Source organism: Mobula hypostoma, chromosome 8, assembly GCF_963921235.1.
Source record: "Mobula hypostoma chromosome 8, sMobHyp1.1, whole genome shotgun sequence".
Lineage (NCBI taxonomy): Eukaryota > Metazoa > Chordata > Chondrichthyes > Myliobatiformes > Myliobatidae > Mobula > Mobula hypostoma.
Window position 1 is genome coordinate 97,813,791 of NC_086104.1, and position 20,323 is coordinate 97,834,113.

The 20,323-nt window shown below is 43.6% G+C and overlaps 1 protein-coding gene across 2 annotated transcripts in view; it reads left to right on the plus strand.

Annotated features, from left to right (window-relative positions):
* prkn (parkin RBR E3 ubiquitin protein ligase) overlaps nucleotides 1–20,323 on the plus strand; it is a 1,192,578-nt gene that overhangs the window by 846,496 nt on the left and 325,759 nt on the right. For both annotated transcript variants that reach the window (XM_063056415.1, XM_063056416.1), the window contains exon 8: nucleotides 8,499–8,692. In XM_063056415.1, coding sequence (XP_062912485.1) covers nucleotides 8,499–8,692 — 194 coding nt within the window. The remainder of the gene's footprint in view (nucleotides 1–8,498; nucleotides 8,693–20,323) is intronic.

The following is a 20,323-nucleotide window of genomic DNA, read 5'->3' on the forward strand; positions in this document are numbered from 1 at the left end:
TTACAGTGCAATACTTAAACATACTATGAATTACAATAAGATATTCAAAGATTCAAAGTACATTTATTATCAAAGTACATATGCAGTATACAATCTGAGATTTGTCTTCCCCACAGACAGCCTCGAAACGCAGAAGAACCACCCTAACCCCCCCTCAAAAAATCACGCCCACAGCAACAAAAAAATGACTGAATACACAGACTACAAAACACAAAATACATATTTCAGTACAGTTCAGCTCAGTGGTCATTATCTGCAGACTGCCCATTCAAAAACTGCCCAATAGTAGTAACAAAAAAGAGCAATCAGTACATTTACTATGAAGGTATGTATATAGAGCACAGTGGTGCTAGAAAGTTTGTGAACCCTGCAGAATTTTCTCTATTTCTGCATAAATATGACCTGAAATGTTATCAGATTTTCACAAAATTCTGAAACTAGATAAAGGAAACACAATTAAATAGAAAACATAAAAATATTATACTTGTTCACTTACTTATTGAAAAAGATGATCCAATATTGCATGCATTTGTTGGAAAAAGTATGTGAACCTTTGCTTTCAGTAACTGGTGTGACCCCCTTGTCAGCAATAACTTCAACCAAACGTTTCTGGTAATTGATCAGTCCTGCACATCAGCTTGGAGGAATTTTAGGCCATTCCTCCTTACAAAACTGCTTGAATTCTGAGATGTTAGTAGGCTTCCTAGCATGAACTGCTTGCATCAGGTCCTATGACAACACTTCTTTATAGGATGAAGATCAGGACTTTGACATGGCCATTCCAAAACACAAATTTTCTTCTTTTTAAACCATTCTGTTGTTGATTTACTCTTGTCTTTCAGATCATTGTCTTGTTGCATTATCCAACTTCTATTAAGCTTCACATAATGGACTGCTACCCTGACATTCTCCTGTAAAATGTCTTGATACAATTTTGAACATTGTTTCCTCCATTATTGCAAGCTGTCCAGGCCCTGAGGCAGCAAAGAAGCCCCAAACCATGATGCTCCTTCCACCATGCTTCACAGTTGGGATGAGGTTTTTGTGTTGGCGTGCAGTGCCCTTCCTCCAAACATAGCAATATGCATTTCTGCCAAAAAAGTTCAACTTCTGTCTCATCTGTCCACAGAACATAAGTGTTATAGAACATCCAGGTCTTTTGCAAACTTGAGACATGCAGCAATTTTTTTTTTGGAGTGCAGTGGTTTCCTCCATGGTGTCCTTCCATGAACACCATTTTTGTTCAGTGTTTTTCTTATAGTGGACACATGAACAGAGATTTTAGCAAGTTGTAGAGATTTCTGCAGGTCTTTTGCTGTTACCCTTCAGTTCTTTTTCACTTCCTTCAGCATTGCACGTTGTGTTCTTGGTGTGATCTTTGCAGGATGCCCACTCCTAGGAAGAGTAGCAATAGTACTGAATTGCTATCATTTGAAAATAGTTTGTCTTACTGTGGAACTGATGAAACCTCAGGTCTTTAGAAATGCTTTTGTAGTCTTTTCCAAATTCATGCAAATCTACAATTCTTCTTCTAAAGTCCTCTGAAAGCTGTTTTGATTGAGGCAGAGTGCACAAAAAACAGATCTTTCTTGAGAAGAGCAGGCTCTGTCAGTAACCTGACTGTGTGTCTTTTTTGTCGGGCAGAGTACCTCTACAACCCACATCTCCAGTCTTATCTAATTGATTGGAACACCTGACTCCAAATAGCTTTTGCAAAAGGCATTACCCCAGAGATTCACATATTTTTCCAACAAATACATGTAATATTGCATCATTTTTCTCAATAAATAAATAAGCACATATAATGCTTTTGTTATTTATTTAACTGGGTTCTCTTTATCTAGTTTTAGGAGTTACATGAAGATCTGATCACATTTTAGGTCATATTTATGCAGAAATAGAGAAAATTCTACAGGGATCACAAACTTTCTACCACCACTGTCTGTCTGTCTGTCTCTGTCTCTGTGTCTGTCTCTCACACTCACTATCTCTCTCTCATGTGTGTGTGTGTTTGTATGTGTATGTGTATGTAAAATAAGCATTGCAAAAATAGTGAGGTAGTGTTTCAAAGGTTCATTGACCATTCAGAAGTCTAGTGGTGGAAGGGAAGAAGCTGTTCTTAAAATGTTGAGTGTGTCTACAGTCTCCTGTACCTCCTCTCTGATGGTAGTAATATGAAGAGAGCATGTCCCAAGTGATGGGGGTCCTTAATGATCGATGCCACCTTTTTGAGGCACTACTTTTTGAAGATGTCCTCGATGCTGCGGAGGCTAGTGCCCATGATGGAGCTGATGATGTTGCCACCCTCTGTAGCTTTTTCCCATCCTGTGCATTGGTCCCTCCATACCAGACAGTGATGCAACCAGTTAGAATGTTCTCCATAATGCATCTGTAGAAGTTTACTGGAGTCTTTGATGACATACTAGATCTCCTCTAACTCCTCATGAAATATAGCTACTGATGTGCCTTCTTCATAATTGCATCAATATGTTGGGACCAGGATAGACCTTCAGAGATGTTGACATCCAGGAACTTGAAACTGCTCACCCTTTCCACTGAAGACTCCTCAATGAGGACTGTTGTGTGTTCCCTCAACTCCTCCTTCCAAAAGTCCACAATCAATTCCTTGGTCTTACTGACGTTCAGTGCAGCGTTGTTGCGACGCCAATCAAACAACCAAAATTCAGGGTGAAGCATTTCCTTCTTGCCTAAGTCCTCAGAGGCCAACTCTTATTTCAAGACTATGACCTTTGGATTTACAGACTCAAGCTAGGAAAGCCTAATCAAGCTCCTTAAGAAATTGTATTTTTCAATGGTTTAATGGTTCAATTTAATATCAGAGAATGTATACTGTATACAACCTGAAATCTTTACTCTTCTCAAACATCCACAAAACAGAAGACCCAACGAATCAATGACAGAAAACATTAGAACCTCAAATCTCCTTTCCCCTCCCACGCACAAGCAGCAAGAAAAGCACCAAAGCTCCTCCTATTTGCTCCAGCAAGACCATCAACACCACCCCACTCCTTCACCACCCCAGCCCTTCACCACTCCACCCCTTCCCCACCCCACCCCACTCCTTCACCACCCCACCCCTTCACCATCCACCCCTTCACCACACCACCCCTTCACCACCACATCCCTTCACCACCTCACACCTTCACCACCCACCCCTTCACCACCTATTCCCTTCACCACCCCACCCCATTCCTTCACCACCCACCGCTTCACCATCCACCCCTTCACCACCCCACCCCACTCCTTCACCACCCCACCCATTCACCATCCACCCCTTCACCACACCACCCCTTCACCACCACATCCCTTCACCACCCCACCCCTTCACCACCCCATCCCTTCACCACCCACCCCTTCACCACCACATCCCTTCACCACCTCACACCTTCACCACCCACCCCTTCACCACCTATTCCCTTCACCACCCCACCCCATTCCTTCACCACCCCACCCATTCACCATCCACCCCTTCACCACACCACCCCTTCACCACCACATCCCTTCACCACCCCACCCCTTCACCACCCCATCCCTTCACCACCCACCCCTTCACCACCACATCCCTTCACCACCTCACACCTTCACCACCCACCCCTTCACCACCTATTCCCTTCACCACCCCACCCCATTCCTTCACCACCCACCGCTTCACCATCCACCCCTTCACCACCCCACCCCACTCCTTCACCACCCCACCCATTCACCATCCACCCCTTCACCACACCACCACTTCACCACCACATCCCTTCACCACCCCACCCCTTCACCACCCCATCCCTTCACCACCCACCCCTTCACCACCACATCCCTTCACCACCTCACACCTTCACCACCCCATCCCTTCACCACCCACCCCTTCACCACCCCATCCCTTCACTACCCCACCCATTCACCACCCCATCCCTTCACCACCCCATCCCTTCACCACTCCACCCCTTCACCACCCCACCCCACTCCTTCACCACCCCACTCCTTCACCATCCACCCCTTCACCACACCACCCCTTCACCACCTCACACCTTCACCACCCACCCCTTCACCACCTAGTCCCTTCACCACCCCACCCCACTCCTTCACCACCCACCCCTTCACCACCCCACCCCACTCCTTCACCACCCCACCCATTCACCATCCACCCCTTCACCACACCACCCCTTCACCATCCACCCCTTCACCACCCATCCCTTCACCACCCCATCTCTTCACCACCTCACACCTTCACCACCCACCCCTTCATCACCCACCCCTTCACCAACCCACCCCTTCACCATCAACCCCTTCATCACCCCACCCCTTCACCACTCACCTCTTCACCACCCCACCCCTTCACCATCCACCCCTTCACCACCCCACCCCTTCACCATCCACCCCTTCATCACCCCATCCCTTCACCACCCACCCCTTCACCACCCCACACCTTCACCACCCCACCCCTTCACCATCCACCCCTTCACCACCCCACCCCTTCACCACCCACCCCCTTCACCACTCCATCCCTTCACCATCCACCCCTTCATCATCCCACCCCTTCACCACCCACCCCTTCACCACCCCACACCTTCACCACCCCACCCCTTCACCATCCCACCCTTCACCACCCACCCCTTCACCATCTGCCCCTTCACCACCCCATCCCTTCACCACCCACCCCTTCATCATCCCACCCCTTCACCACCCATCCCTTCACCACCCCATCCCTTCACCACCCCTCCACCACCCACCCTCTCACCATCCCACCCCTTCATCATCCACCCCTTCACTACCCACCATGCAAGCAATGGCAAAGCTCGCAGAAACTATGATCTAGAGTCTCTGAAAGCTACTGTCCGTCCCAACACTTGGACATCTCAGAGAGAGAGAGATTGCCCCTGCAAGACACAAGAGAGGAGACCAACAGCTTGCTGTTTCACTGTTACAATCTGCACCATTGCTTATTTGAATTCCCCTGACTTGAGGACCAACAGACTCTCACTCACCATCAAGAGGGAGGGAGAGGGAGAGATCACTCGAGTGCAGGGCCCTTCTTTCGACAGCAGTGTACACAGCTGTCTCGATGTTTCAGTTGGCGACGTCGACAAAGAATTGGGTCACCCACAGGGCTGCACCCTGAAGGCACATGTCTTCCAGGCCGCACCTGGAAATACTGAAATGCCAGGCTGCTCATTACATTCTGAGAGTGAGAACCCATTGTTGTGAAGATTTCCTTGTTTGAGTGCAGATCATGGGCTCCAAAAGGGTAACCTCTCGTTCTTTTAAACTTGAACAAGTACAGGACATCCTATGTAAACCTTCCTCATACACAAAACCTGCAAAACAAGAAATCAGTCTGGTGAACTTCCAATGTACGCAATCCACTGCTGTGTTTCCTCCCTTTAAAAGGGAGACCATATTTTTACACAAATTCAGGTGCAGTACCATAAGAGTCTTTAAAATGGGGAGGAAAAAACCTCTCTACTTTTTATTGTAAGAGGATTTGAGTATAAGAGTAAGCCAGAAGTGTTTGGTGTTCCCTTGAACAACAAAACTTTCAATCTCTCATTATTAAAAAAAACACTCAATCTGTCTATTCTTTAAAGTGAATGTCCTCACTTTTTCAATGCCATATTTCATGCATCATATCTTGCCCATTTGCTTGGCCTATCATCTACCCCCTGTGGTGACCTGTGTATGTTGCTCACAATCTCAACTGTGACAGAGCTTTGTACCATAAGTGAAGTTGGATTTATTGCACTTGATTCCTCCATCAAAATCTTTGATGTAGATTATGGGTCCCTGCATCAACCACTGGTCACAACCTCCCAAACCGAAAATGACCTGTTTATTCATGTTCTGTTCTGTGTCATAACCAATTACCTGATCCATGCCAATGTTTTCCCACAATGCTATGCACTCTAATGTTGTTTAATAATGCCTTATGAGAAACCTTCTTGAATGCTTTCTGAAAGACCGCTGAAAGTGCATCCTTTGGCTTCTCTATTCTCTGATTTACTTATTTCCAATTATAATTTCTCCTATCTCAGTCTGTAAGAGACCTGCATTAACTTCAGCTAATCTTTTCCTGAAGAAACTTTTACATTCTGTTTTGTATTTCTCACTGAACTACTGTCATGTTCTACCTTTCCTTTCCTTTGGTCTTTTGCTGAATTCTGAAGTATGTCCAATTCTTTACGCTTACTGCTTCTTTCTGACAATATAATAAGCCTGAGGAACCAACACAAAATGCTGGAGAAACTCAGCAGGCCAGGAAGCATCTATGGAGAGGAATAAACAGTCAGCATTTTGGTTTGAGACCCTTCATCAGGACTAGAAGGGAAGGGGGCAGCAATCAGAATAAGAAGGTCGTGGAGGGTGAGGAGTACAAGCTGGCAAGTGATAGGTCAGGTCTGAGTGAGCATGTGGTCAAAGAGTCAGAGACCACAGAGGAGAAGCAATGAGAGAGAATCTCACTGAACTCTCATCAAAATGAAGATTTAGATTTCTGCTGCAGGGTAGGCATACATCAAAGAGACATCACAGTGGAGCAGTAAATCTTAAACACAATAGATTGCTTAATGTCATTTCCAGCACACAAGTGTAAAGATACTGGAAATCCAGAGGAACAAACACAGAAAGCTGCAAGAACTCAATAGATCAGGCAGATCAATGGAGAGGAATATGCAGCTGATGAATCAGACCAAGACCCTTCATTAGGACTGGAAAGGATGGGGGAAGAAGCCAAATTAAGAAGGTGGTGGGAGGGGGAGGATACAAGCTGGAAAGTGATAGGTCCAGTCTGAGTAAGCACATGATTAAAGAGTCAGAGAGCAGCAGTGACCACAGTGGAAAAGCAATGAGAGAGAATCTCACTGACCTCTCATTGAAGTGAAGACTTAGACTTCTTCAGGGTAGGCATACCTTAAAGAGACACAGTGTAAAGATGCTGGAAATCTAGAGGAACAAACACAAAATGCTGCTTTGATCTAAAATATATTACTTACATTGATAACTGGAATATGAGTGAAGTTCTGATCACAACACTATAAAAAGAGGTGATTGTATTGGAGAGGGTGCAGAGAGATTCACTTTGATGGTGCCCGGGATGGAATGTTTCTGTTACAAGGAGAAACTAGATAGGCTGTGTTTGTTCTCCTTGGAGCAGAAGAGGTGAGAAAAGATTTGGTAGAATTATACAAAATTAGTAGTTAGTAAAGGTATCTGTTAGTCTTGCGAGACCATGGATCTGCGCCTGGAAAGTCTTCACTCTCCAGGGCGCAGGCCTGGGCAAGGTTGTATGGAAGACCAGCAGTTGCCGATGCTGCAAGTCTCCCCTCTCCACAACACTGATGTTGTCCAAGGGAAGGGCATTAGGACTCATACAGCTTGGCACCAGTGTCGTCGCAGAGCAATGTGTGATTAAGTGCCTTGCTCAAGGTCACAACACGTTGCCTCGGCTGGGGCTCAAACTCACGACCTTCAGGTCACTAGTCCAATGCCTTAACCACCTGGCCACGTGCCCATACAAAATTATGAACTACATAAATAGGATAGGTAGTAAGAAATGTTTCCCCTTGAAAGATGTGTCCTAAGAGGAGGGCTTTTTAGAAATTTTTTTCTACCAGAAAACTGTTGCAATCTGGAACCCATTACCTGAGAAGATATTTCAGGTAGTATTCTCTTGAGAAGCATCTGGATGGTACTTTACCAAGTGCTGGTAAATGCAATCACTGTCGTGGATACTTAATAGTTGGCATTCATGCAGTAAACCAAAGAGCCTTTTCTACATTGTGAGGCTGTGACTCTTTGATAGTCAAGGCTGGACCATATTTTTCAATAGTATTTCTTTTCCATAGCATATCGATATATAAAGTTCTATCATACTATGAATAATACGGTGTTCCTAACTTACCAGTTAAATTAACTCTTTCTCATTACTCATATCAAATTCAGAAAATCATCTCCCTTATTGGAATCCATGAATACATCCTCTGCACAAGAGGTTCCCAGCCCTTTTTTATGCCACAGACCCCTATCATTAACCAAGGGATCATGGACCCCAGGTTGGGAACCCCTGCTCTGCATTCCTACTGATATTTGGCAGCTAACAACAATGCTTTCATTACCCTGTTTACAATTCGTGGTGACATAGCGGGATTTTTAGTTGAGGCATACTTAAAGAAGCAAAGAGGCTTTGAGGCTTTACCTAAAGTTTAGGTACACACATTGCACTGGAGGTACTGATCCTGCTGATCAGATACAGATTTAGCACATTGTACGTACATGTTAACATTCTGTGAAAAGTGTAACTTGCGTTAATAACCAACACAACTGAAATTTATGCTGAGGGCTGCCCACAGGTTTTGCCACATATTCCAGTGCCAACGTAGCAGTCCCGCAATGCTCAGCTGAACACCACAGAGCATAATAAGCAACTGAACAACAGCAAATCAAGTCCCTTTCTTCCTTCTCACCCAACCACAATCAAATGGATATTCCTCCAGCTGCAGGGCAGGCCTCCATTCTCCAGGCTGTCGCCATCAGCCTTCAGCTTCTGGACTTCTCATCGATCTTCAGACTTCGATGTTCCGCATTGACTGTCAGACCAGCCGATGATGGGACCCCAAACTCCGGTCCTCAGGCCTCCCTGTGCCTCCTGTTCATGTGGACATCTGATCTCTGGAAACACCGACTACTGGTATCCTTTCTCTCTTCCTTGTGTGTTTATTCTCACAAATCACCTTATATTCCATTAAGTATTGATAGACTTCTCCAGAGGAAGGAAAGTCAGAACAAGAGGCATGGGTTCACCACTTCTACGGGTCTCCATAGGGTTTGGTTTGCTGTGCTGGATGGGAACCATACTTGTTGAGAGATGAGGAGGAGAGATCTACAAAAGAGAAAAATATATTAAGAAAAGTAAACTTTCTTGCTATATGTAAAAGCTATATCTGGCTTAGATTCAGGGAGTTCTCTGCAATTCTCTGTGAGTACTAAGAAAGCTTCCTTTCTATTAACACTACTTGTCCTGCTGTAGAAAATCCTGATTCAGAAAGATATGTTGCTGCAAATGGAATTAAGGCTTCTGGAGCTTGCTTTACAAGGCGAGGATAGACCTTGTAATGGTTTGTTGCCTACGTTCATAATTGAAGGAAATGCTAAATTTCAGCTAGAGGTTAGTGAAAATAAAGGTGTAAATTTTTTCCTATCCATGTTCATGGACCCCTGGAAACCAGGTTAAGAACACTTCACCCAGAGTGACGCATGTGCATCGGTGATGATGGACAAGTTTTAGAGACTTACAGCAGAGTAACAGGCCCTTCTGGCCCAAAGAGCCTCTGCTACCCAATTACACCCATGTGACCAACTAACGGACCAATCCGCATGTCTTTGGAATGTGGGAGGAAACTGAAGCACCCGGCGAAACCCACACGGTCATAGAGAGAATGTACAAACAACTTACAGACAGCAGGAGGAACTGAATCCAGGTCACCAGTGCTGTAATAGGTTTATATGCTACCCTGCCGCCTCACGGTATTCTCCTTCAATCATGCAATAATTGAGCATAAATAAGAACTCCTTCAAATCTGTTGTCAGAACGTGAATGACTGTCCCTGCGACAAGCTTTTAAGGAAGACAGATTCCCTTTTAATTGGCAGCCTGGCTCGCAGCCACTTCAACATTAAGGGAAGATGAGAGTTGTCACACCAGTTCAATGCTATCGAAATATCAAATAGTCATGAAATATTCAACAGCTGTGTGGCAGAATTTCAAGATATCCTTGAAATTCTAACACAGCTGATAAATTAGGTATGCCAGATAGGTTATCATAATTATATACCCTGAAGTTCATTATCTGCCCATACAATGGACACATTGCATGCCCTTGTTGGACAGGTTATTTCCTTCACAGCCGTGCACGAACAAAATGTTGTGAATTCCAAATGACATTTTGCAGAAATGCTTTGTCAATTAAAGTCAAGCCAGCGAATCAAAAGCGTGGCTATGAGGTTCCTTTTTGGTATCTGACACATGATGTTTCTCGGGTGGTACGGAAGCGTAGTGGTTAGCACAACACTTTACAGTACCAGTGACCCGGGACCAATTCCCACTGCTGCCTGTAAGGAGTTTGTACGTTCTCACTGTGATTGCATGGGTTTCCTCCAGGTGCTCCGCAGTCCAAAGATGTACCGGTTGGTAGGTTAATTGGTCATTGTAAATTGTCCCGTGATTAGGTTAGGGTTAAATGGGGCAGTTGCTGGGCAGCACGTCTGGAAGGGCCAGAAAGGCCTATTCTGCACTGTATCACAATAAATAAATAAATAATGGTAAATGCTACTGCAGCCAAGGGTCATGTCATAAATGAAGGTGCAACTTTATCCAAGTAATTGGTGGAGACTTCCTTTAGTTTGCCTTATTGAGATTTAACCCCTGAATTACAGGGGTTGAGAATATTGCACAGGTGCCACCTTATCTGATTAGCATTGCTCGCCTTTAATAGTTGATGCTATCCTCCCTGATAGATCAGATTAGAATTAGATTCAACTAGTTTATTGTCATGTGAACTAGGGTGCAATGAAGTTCCTTGTTCCCATGAAGCTGACCAAGCAAACAATAAATACAACACATCTAAAAACAAGGCAAAGTGGACAGATTACTGCAATCCGTAGTGGAAAAGAATACTAAATTTACAATAACAGATTAACAGTGAGGGAGCTTAATGGTTCAGAAGTCTGATTACATTGGGGAAGAGTGTTATATCGCAAGGTCTGGGCTTTCAAGCTCTTGTTTCTTCACCCAGAAGGTAGAAGAGAGAAAAGGTAACGGCCACTAAATATCTTAAACTGGCACCTCCTGGTTTAGCCCTTGGCTCATTAAAAGTTCTTCTGTCTGAATTGCTTCAACACTTCTTACACTTCCTACCCCTCAACTCATGCTATAAGTAGCTAGAGAAGATCCCTGTGTCAGAACTGTCTCTGCTGTTACTTTCTGGGTTGTATTCAACTTCCTTTGTGGCTTTAGGCAGGAGCTAGAATGTTTCTTGTCTGTTTGCTGTAGGGGAAGAGCAGAGAAAAGTAGATACAAGAGGGCATCATGCACCAAACCAAGCCTACAACAGGTGCCACTGAGTAACAATGCCTGTAGATTTTTTTTTAATTTTGGCTTCACTAAGAAGCCTCATACCTCATTATCATCCTTCAGACCACAGCACACAGCTCTGGAAACAGACCACTTATCATTTCTCCATTTGTCCCATCACCACTTTCATTGTTCAGAACAATCTGGCAATCCTGCCTAACTTGTTCATTCAGAATCAGAGTCAGGTTGGTCGCCTTCATATGTTGTGAAATTAATACATTAAAAAATTAAGTTACAATAAGAAATATTAAAATAAATAAGTAGTGCAAAAACTGAAATAGTGATGTAGTGTTCATGATTTCAGGAAGCATTCAGAAATCTAATGGCAGAAGGGAAGAAGCTGTTCCTAAAAAACTGGAAATGTCATGGGTTCAATATCCATTCAGAAATCAGGTGGCAGAAGGGAAGAATCTATTCCTGAATCATTGAGTGTGTACCTGCAGGCTTCTGTACCTCCTACCTGATGGTAGCAATAAGAAGAGGGCATGTCCTGGGTGATGGGGGTTCTTAATGATGGATGCCATCTTTGTGAGGCATGGCTCCTTGAAGATGTCCTGGATGCTGGGGAGGCTGGTGCCCATGAAATAGCTGACTGAGACAGAACTTTCTGAAGTTTATTTCAATCTTGTGCAGTAGCCCCCCCCCCCACCCCGCCACCACCCTCAATACCAGATGGTGAGGCAGCCAGTTAGAATGCTCTGCACGGTACATCTGTAGAAATTTGCAAGTGTCTGGTGTCATACCTAATCTCATCAAATTCCTAATGAAATGGTAGGAGTTCTTAATTATGGATGTCACCCTCTTGAGGCATCGCACTTTGAAGATGTCCTCGATACTGGTGCCTTTGATGAAGCTATAACTGGAGTGCACTGCCGGGGTGGTCGTAGAAGTAAATACAATAGCAATATTAAGACTGATTTAAACAGGCACATGAACAAGCAAGGAGTGGATTAGTGCAGACAGATGGGATCAGTTAGAGTGACATCACGGTCGGCACAGACATGGAGAGCTGGAGGACTGTTCTATGTTTGTTTGTTTAAATCGGTGCCCTCTCTTCTGTGGCACTTTCATCAGAGAAGATAAGACACAGAAACAGGAGCAGGGGTTCCCCACCTTTTTTATGCTGTGGACCGATTCCATCAAGCAAGAGCTCCATGGACCCCAAGTTTGGGAACCCCTGAACAAGAGAAAACCATTCAACCCTCAGCAGCAAATCTTCCATTCAGGAAGATCCTGGTGATCTTTCATGTCAGCACCATTTTCCTGAACAAATCACATATCCGCTGATTCCATTAATAAAGATAAAGACAAAGACATCCGTTAGTCTTGCGAGACCATGGATCTGCACCTGGAAAGTCCTCACTCTCCAGGACGCAGGCCTGGGCAAGGTTGTATGGAAGACCGGCAGTTGCCCATGCTGCAAGTCTCCCCTCTCCACGACACCAATGTTGTCCAAGGGAAGGGCAAGGGCCAATACAGCTTGGCACCATTTGAGTCTATTAATATCCAAAAGCTTATTGATCTTTGTTTTATGACTGAACTGCCATAAGAAGATTACAATATGGAGTAATATGAGGTCACCCAGTTGGCGAGAAATAATAGAAACATAGAAAACCTACAGCACAATACAGGCCCTTCGGCCCATAAAGCTGTGCCAAACATGTCCTTACCTTAGAAATGACCTGGAGTTACCCATAGCCCTCTATTTTTCTAAGCTCCATGTATCCATCCAGGAGTCTCTTAAAAGACACTATCGTTTCCACCTCCACCGCTGCTGCCAGCAGCCCATTCCACGCACTCACCACTCTCTGTGTAAAAAAAATCTTATCCCTGGCATCTTCTCTGTACCTACTTCCAAGCACCTTAAAACCATGCCCTCTCAGGCTAGCCATTTCAGCCCTGGGAAAAAGCCTCTGACTATCCACATGATCAATGTCTCTCATCATCTTATACACCTCTATCAGGTCACCTCTCATCTTCCGTTGCTCCAAGGAGAAAAGGCCGAGTTCACTAAACCTATTCTCATAAGGCATACTGCCCAATCCAGGCAACATCCTTATAAATCTCCTCTGCACCCTTTCTATGGTTTCCACGTCCTTCCTGTAGTGAGGCGATCAGAACTGAGCACAGTACTCCAAGCGGGGTCTGACCGGGGTCCTGTATAGCTGTAACATTACCTCTCGGCTCTTAAACTCAATCCCACGATTGATGAAGGCCAATGCACCGTATGCCTTCTTAACCACAGAGTCAACCTGCATAGCAGCTTTTGAGTGTCCTATGGACTCAGAAGTTTAATATTAAGATAGTGAAAGTGGTTGATGTTTATCGGGACCTTGGTGTCTCTGAACACAAAGGCATTGAGAGTTAACATTGTAATGTACTGATCTATTTCTTTTAACGCAATGACCCCTTAGCACTAATAATTAACTGATAACTTACCCATGCACATTGATTTGTAACTCTCTCTGCAACGTGAATATACACGTTAACTTCTCCTCCGAGTGCATGCCATTATCTATGAGTTATGTAGTTGTACTGACACAACAAACATGCAGGTAGAGCAAGCAATTAGGAGGCAAACCCTAATCCCCTTAGCTCTCACTTAGCTTCATAGTCCTGGTAAAGTAAATGGAATTTAACAATTACTGGCTTTTCAGCAGAATACCTGCCTTTAAGAGTCAATAGGAGTAGTTTACAGGCCACCAGCCCAGGCCAATGGCATCACTGGAGATCCAGTCTGCTGGCAATCAACTGAATGCCCACTGGGGATTTTTAGTTTATCTTCCCCCTTCTCTTCCACCAAATAAACTAGGTAAAAGCAGGGAATCCAGCCTTTTGGGTTTCAATGCTAGATAGTTCAACAGTGACAAAATATTGACCCTAAGAGCAGAAATGCAGGAATACATCACAGGGCATTAGTATATTCAGGTAGCCTGACAAGCAAGAAATTTTCAAACTGCTTTATAGCTTTTAAAGTTTTAACCTCCATTTAATTTCTGTCACTAGGGTCTCATGGCACATTGGACTCTTCCTGGATGACCTACATTCAGTGGCCACTTTATTAGGTACCTCCTGTAGCCAATAACGTGGCCACTGAGTGTATGTTCATGGTCTTCTGCTGCTGTAGTCCATCCACTTCAAGATTCGTTATGTTTTGTGTTCAGAGATGCTCTTCCACAAATCACTGTTGTAATGCATGGTTATTTGAGTTACTGTCACCCTTCTGTCAGCCTGAACCAGTCTGGCCATTCTCCTCTGACCTCCCTCATTAACAAAGGGTTTCCACCCACAGAACAACTGTTCATTGGATTTTGTTTTGTTTTTCACACCATTCTCTTTAAACTCTAGAGACCATTGTGCATGAAAATCCCAGGAGATCATCAACTTCTGAAGTACTCAAACCACCCTGTCTGGCACCAACAATCATTCCACAGTAAAGGTCACTTAAGTCACATTTCTTCCCCATTCTGATGTTTGGTCTGAACAGCAACTGAACCTCTTGACCATGTCTGCATGCTTTTATGCATGGAGTTCCGGCCACATGATTGGCTGATTAGATATTTGCATTAACTGCAAGTGTACAGATGTACCGAATAAAGTAGCTCCTAAATGTATAACCTTACAAAAATTTTCTTCTCCATTGTCTGTCAGATTCAGGAGCTAAAATTTCTTTTGGATACTGGAATGATTCAATGTCTTCAACAATTTTATATAAAACCTCTTTGCCTTATTTGCTTCAGGTCCTGTGCATGTGACTCCCAATTCTATCCCCTGTCTCATGCTTCATGGTCTTTCCAGCCTGAGCTCATGTGAATATCCTCCACCTTAGCCTTTGATCCTAACTTGAACCCACTCTAATCACCAAATCGTAGCTCAGATCCCAGCCTTATCTCACCTTATCCTATAGTGCTGCCACATCTCCAATGACATTCCATCTCCTGAAGCTGCTTTTCCTTGGGCCTCCTGATGCTGCCTATGCTAACTTCAAGCTTAACCTGCTACAGCCTTTGGCCCTACGTCAGTGCTGATTTAAAGATTCTGACATCATCTTTGGTAATAGTTCATGGGTTCTACCAGTCATACCACTTAAGCTACATGGACACTTTGGCCAAGAAAGCACACCAATGCCTCTACTTCCCCAGAAGTCTAAGGAAATTTGACATGTCCCTGATGACTGTTAGCAATTTTTACAGATGCATCACAAAAAGCATCCTATCCAGATGCATCACAACTTTGTATGGCTACTGTGCTGTCCCGGGGTCCAGAGTTGCGAACACAGCCCAGTCTATCAAGCAAACCAGCCTCCCATTGACTCTGTGTGCTTTTCCTGCTGCCTTGGAAAAGTGGCCGACATAATCAAGAACGTGTCCCATCCCAGATCACTGCCCCTTCCTCCATAGAGCAGAAGGTATATAAACATGAGAACATGTATCATCAAGGTCAAGGACAGCTTCTGTCACACTTTTCAGACACTTGAATGAACCTCTTGTATGTCAAAAGTTGGACTCTTGACCTCCCAATCTACGTTGGCTCTTTCACTTTATTTCTCTATCTGCATTGAACTTTCTCTGTAACTGTAATACTATATTTTGCATTTTGTTAACCATTTTACCACCTTGTTCTACTGATGTATGGACTGATCTGTCTGGATGGCCTGCAAACAAAATTATTCAGTGTATCCAGGTAAATGTGACAATAACCAACATCAATACCAAACTTTGTTCTTAATTTGCCAGCCCTTTTACTCCGATTGGTGGCATTTAACTTAACCACGTATTATTAAATAAAGGATTTATTATTTACATGTAGAATAGCTTAAGTGTTTAGCAATGAGGAGTCAAGGTATTTTGCCTCTCAGTCACTGAATGAAGATTGTGGTTTACTTTCCCCCTCTTGTTGTCTGTGTATGAAAATATGGATTTTCAAATTGTTTCATTATTTGGCCTACCCTATCCTACCTTTATGATTTCTACCTTTAGGTTCCTAAAAATATCCTCCACTCCTGTGACACTCAATTTTCCTTCAACCATTATTCATTTCATTCCTGTATCAGTGACCAGGTATTAAGATTTGGCACTCCGTCCTACTGGGTTTGTGCATATATTTTCCTTCCACTTCCCCTTTTTTGACTAGCTTCTTAAACTATTCCCCTTCAACAGAATTGCCCCCACCCCACCACACACCCAGATCCTCAATTTGGCCATCCATCAGTGCAGCTTTCCTCTAGAAGAAATGAACATTGATTTCTCTAGCTTCTGGTAATTTCTACCCTTCCTCTTATTCCTATTCTGGCTCCCTCTTGCCCTTTCTCTTTTCCTCACATGCCCATCGCCTCCCTCTGATGTTCCTTCTTCCCTTTCTTCCATGATTCACTCTCTTCTCCTATCAGAATCCTTCTTCTTCTTCAGCCCATTTCCACCTATCACCTCCCAGCTTTTCACTTCATCCCCCCTCCCTCACCCACCTTTCTTGACCCTCACCTGATCTCACCTATCTTCTTCCAACTCATACTCATTCCCCTGACTCCACCTTCTTATTCTGGCTTCTTCCCACTTCCTTTCAGTCCTAATGAAAGGTCTCAGCCTGAAAATAACGACTGTTTATTCTTCTGCATAGATGTTGCCTGACTTGTTGAGTTCCTCCGGCATTTTGTGTGTGTTGCCCTGTTCACTGTTCTTTCCTTTCCATCTATGGTGTAAGGCATTCTGAGATGCCTTCCCAAAGGAGAGATGTGCTTGTATATATGCAAGTTGCTTTTGGAATGCTGAGCTTTCTCAAGTGCTGCTTCACAAAGTTCCCATTTGGAATTCATCTGGGGCAGAACGTTTCCAAAAGAGATTGTTGCGAGTGTAAAGTAGTTCACGGAGTAATGTTTCGAACATGGATAATGTTCTGATTTATGGCAAAACTCAGCCTGAATAGACCAGGAACTTGAAGCAGTGCTGAAATCTGTTAGAGAAGATGGAATTGCTTTAAACGCTAAATGAACATTCACAAGTCCATGTCAAATTACTGGGACATATCATAAATCAGGAGGATATTATATAGAAAATGTATAATCCATCACAGAGATGGTACCGTTTCTTGAAGGTCACCAAAGTTTTTGGCAATTCTGGTGATGACTTATCAAAAATTCTTTTCAAAACTTATAAAGACAACTAAATCATTTGGAGATTTGCTGATCAAGTTCAGAGTTTCGTATATCACAGAAAATACTTGTCACGTCATCAGGAGAACTGGGTGTGTACAGTCCTAAAGGTAAGATTATTGCATAGGCAAAAGTGTATTTCAAGTTCAAGTTCAAGGTCTACGCAACAACCTGATGCTAGGCAGCTCCTCTGCCACTGGTCTTGCTAATGAACCGCATTTTGTATGGTCAATGTCCAATGGGGTCTTGCGATCGTAAGAAAAATGTTTATGGCAAACATATCCATCACTTGTTGGATTGGGAAATGCCATTGTGAAAAAGTGCACTGTCATCTTACCAGACTATCTATTGCCCTGCCTCTCAGCCACTGCCCCACACCATTCCATCCAAAACCCTGCTTCTCATATCCCCGCTCACACTGAGCAAAGTTCACCTGTTACCCTTGCCCTCAATGACCTGCGTTTATTTCTGCTCCAGTGACAATTTGACTTAAAGACTACATTCTTATTTAATTTCTTTTCGTAGCCTCACACTGCCTTTTCTTTCATGCTTCCTCCAATCCTATAAAGCTCGGAGACTTCCAACTCTGACCTCCAGTGCATTCCCAGTTTCCATCCTTATACCATGATTGTCTATTGCAGCCTAATAGCCAAGGTTTGGAATCCCTTCTTGAACATCTTCACCTGCTTTTGTTTCTGAAAGGAATTCAAGAAAAAAATATATTCTGCTTCAAACATCAAACAAGATAAAAACACAAAAGATAAAGAGAAAAAAATAAAATTAACACTAAAGAAAAGGACATATTCAAAATTCACAAGCAATCAAGTAATGGATGACTAAAAAGAATATGAAGAGATTAAAGAAGTCAAAAATACAACAATAAAAGTTATACAGGACTTAATCTCAGATGAGATTAGTTTACTGCCAAAGACTAGATGTAATGAAATTGTTTTTGTTAAGTTCTGGAATTGCCTATCCAAGTGTATCTGCCATTTTCCAGCATTCAGCTAGTAGCCTTCTGTAATGTAGTGTTCAAATGCATATTATTTGATTTGACACAAATGCATTTCCACTGTATGTTTGATGTACATGTGACAAGCGAAGCTGATCTCTAATCTCTTTATAAATACTCCTTAAATGCTGTGAGAGTCTCTGCCTCCTCAAATCCTCACGCAGTCCATACCTGACTTCAACCACCCTCTGGGGACTTCTTCCTGAAATCCCCTGTAAACCTCCTACCCCTCACTCTAAGCTTGTGCCCACTGATTATAAATGCCTCCACACTCTTAAACCCTGTCTCTAATTTTGCAAACCTCAGTCAGGTCCCCCTGAATCCTCCTCCTCTCCCGGAAGAATAAATCAACCCAGCCCAGCCACTCCTCAAAGCTAAAATGCCCCCTTCCAAGCAACGTCCTGGTGAATCTCCTCCCCATGCTGCCCAGTGCAATCATGTGGGGTAAGCTGACCAATGTTAAATGTAGTTGCTGACATGTTGACAGTCCAGCAACTTTCTCCAACAGGTTGTTGTGACTGTTGAAGTGCTGCTCCAGGGAAGTGGGGGTGGGAGTTAACTGTCCTCCCAATACAACGCCATCTGAAATCCTGCCCTGCTACTGCCCTTGCTGCTACTCTTTAACCAGCTGGGCTGACAGGCTGCTGCTGCTTGAATCGGCAGAGTACTGTTGGTAGCCAGGTCCAGAGGCCTGGAGCTATTAAGGGTCGCCACTAGCAACCACTCATGCTACTGTCTTCTGATGGCATGGTCTTGAAAATCAATCAAGGAATGGTGTGGTAGTTAACATAGTCAAGCATGATATTAATGAATGCAGAACAGTATCCAATAAGCTTGCATAGAACAAGTACAGAACTGGGCAAACCTGCAATTGGGGCATTATTAAATGGTTGATAAACCTATTGAAGGCTTGCCTTATTAAACATTAAACCTGCTTTTCAAACTCTGCAGTATTGGAAGAAGTTCCAAAAGTTATTTCCAAATGCCAATTCAGGTTTATGCAAATGAACGTAATTTTCCCTAGTTTGGGTTATTCCAGCCTTCTTGATTTTTAATCTAAGTACATTAACACAAGGAATTCCTCAGATGCTGAAAATCCAGAGCAACACACAGAAAATGTTGGAGGAACTCAGCAGATCAGGCAGCATCTATGCGGAGGAATAAACAATTGCCATTTCAGGATGAGACCCTTCATCAGGACTGGAAAGGAAGAGGAAAGAAGCCAGAATAAGAAGGTGGGATCAGGGGAATGAGAATGATCTGGACAATGATAGGTGAAACCAGGTGAGGGGGGGTGACAAGGTAAGGTGGTGGGGGAGGGGTGATGCTGTGAGATGCTGGGAGGTGATAGGCGGAAAACATAAAGTGCCGAAGAAGAAGGAATCTGATAGGAGAGGGCAGTGGACCATGGGAATAAGGGAAGGAGGAGGGGCACCAGTGGGAGGTGATGGACAGGTAAGGAGAAGAGAAGGGGTAAGAGTGGAGCCAGAAAGGGAAATGAAAAAAGAGAGAAGGGGAAATGGAGCGAAATTACCAGAAGGTAGAGAAATTGATGTAATATAAGTACAAAAATAACATGGAATTGCATGGAAATGCACAGAAATAGGCCATTCAGCCCAATAGAATTAATACTGCACACCAGGCATATTCCTTCTGTCCTAATGTATTTAACCTACTCTCCAAGGTATCGATGCTATTTGCTTCAGCAACTCCATATGATAGACACTGCACGTTCCATATGAAGTATATTGAAGTATATTGTTTCTTTAAACAAAAAAGAGATTTCAAATTTCAGCAAACAAGTTTTTTTTAAATTCTTGGATTTAGAAACGACTGACAGTGTGCAGTCATACATGTAGCATCTGGAGAAGTAAATCATTCACATCAAGGGACTTCCATGGCAATGCATTCTGTGCAAACAGCTGAGAGTAATGGAAGTCTACACTAGCATGAATGTCAAAGTCACAATTTTACATTCTTTTTCCATCTGCACGCTTGTCACTGGTGATTTCCTTTGGTCCTCCTTCTTT